The sequence below is a fragment of the Nanorana parkeri genome, unplaced genomic scaffold, assembly GCF_000935625.1.
Source record: "Nanorana parkeri isolate BGI_ZX_2015 unplaced genomic scaffold, ASM93562v1 scaffold27, whole genome shotgun sequence".
Taxonomy (NCBI): Eukaryota; Metazoa; Chordata; class Amphibia; order Anura; family Dicroglossidae; genus Nanorana; species Nanorana parkeri.
In genome coordinates this window covers 2514507-2516016 of record NW_017306295.1, presented here as the reverse complement: position 1 = coordinate 2516016, position 1510 = coordinate 2514507, and the positions used below count along the sequence as shown (strand labels likewise).

The 1510-nt window shown below is 31.1% G+C and overlaps 1 protein-coding gene across 1 annotated transcript in view; it reads left to right on the top strand.

Annotated features, from left to right (window-relative positions):
• The window catches only part of LOC108795029 (collagen alpha-1(VII) chain-like), a 204348-nt gene that overhangs the window by 73323 nt on the left and 129515 nt on the right, over window positions 1-1510 (top strand). The window contains exon 50 of the mRNA XM_018566199.1: window positions 960-995. Within this exon, the coding sequence (XP_018421701.1) occupies window positions 960-995 (36 nt within the window). The remainder of the gene's footprint in view (window positions 1-959; window positions 996-1510) is intronic.

Genomic DNA, 1510 nt, shown 5'->3' with positions numbered 1-1510 from the left:
TACTAAATCAGAAACATATCTGCATTTAATTTCTGGTCAGAGTCAAGGGACGTTGCATTTATGGGTATTTCTGATAAGAAGCAGGGTTACAATGTATTATTTTGTGAATGCGTACAAATGTATACACTAATCTTTCCAGTCCTTTTTCATTATTTGTAATAAATGTTATATCTTACAAAAAAAAATCATTATTTGGTTACCCTGGGCCTTTAACAGTGCTTTGCAGTTTTTGAAAGATTTACCATTCCCATTTTACACAAATTCTGTATTTGTTTCAATAAAGTCCTGCCAGTTAAAACCAGAACACAGAAACCCAAAGATTGATTTTCCAACAACAAAATAATGATTTAAATTAGTTAAATTAACTTGGTTCTTTGACTATTTGTAGAAACAAAAATGACTTCAAAGTATCAGCTAATTTTAGGCATCTCTTTTACTGTAATTTTGTGATGCATATTACAAATCATTTTCAATATGTATCTTTAGATTTCTCTGTTTTACACATATGAATACAACCCCCAAATATTATGCAATTCATGCAATACCAGTGAAATCTCAGATTGTTGCTAAACTGGTTCTGTCTAGCATGCTGGGAATTTTGAAATAACATTTATTTCAGAGAAGAAACCTTAAACACCTTTAATTTTTGTAAGTACCTACTTCCCACCTGCTGAGAATTGTGTTCTCTCAGTGCTGTAGAGCAATGGCAAATCTCCTGTTTGTACTTATCATATAAATCTGCACACACATACACACACTGCAATACCAGGATACCCTTATATTTTTTGTATTTCTTTTCCTAAGCAAAACATAATTTGGTTTATTTTGCCCAATAAAGAATGTATGCCATACATTCCTAATATTCAGCAACTACTGGGAGTACGTTTAATAAACATCATTACAATAAAGTCAATGGTAATATTAGATGTAGAGTAAAGTAAGGTTTTTCCTATTTTTAGGGTGAGCATGGCATTAGGGGAGATCCAGGAGAGAAGGTAATTATCTTTATATTATTACTTTATGTAATTTTTTATATGGTTAGCACTAGCCACTACCAGTTGATACTCTCAGATGCACAAATGCTGCTATTTGTCCTGCACTAAATACTGTAACAATTTATTATGTGTAACATTTGTAAGCAAAATACAGATCACTATTTAGCAACAAGGGTTTATCACACAATCACATTCACATGCAGTGTATATACTAAGACAAATTTAAATAAAATAGAGTCCCTTTTTAGGTAAAATAAATTTTCAGCAAATCAACTTTTAACATTTTATCTTTATAAATACATGGAAGTCAGTTTTGATGGCTTTTTTTATTTGCGGTGTCATAGTTGCACAAAGGCATTTTCATACAGATTGGTAGATTCTCACTTTGGTGTGTATCTGCATGAAAGATAGTGAAATCACTAAATTTTCTGTATAGGTTGTGAGAGCAAAAAAGCTCACATTGTATTATGTTAAAACGTTTATTACTAGTCCTTAGATTTGCATTAAAGTACTAG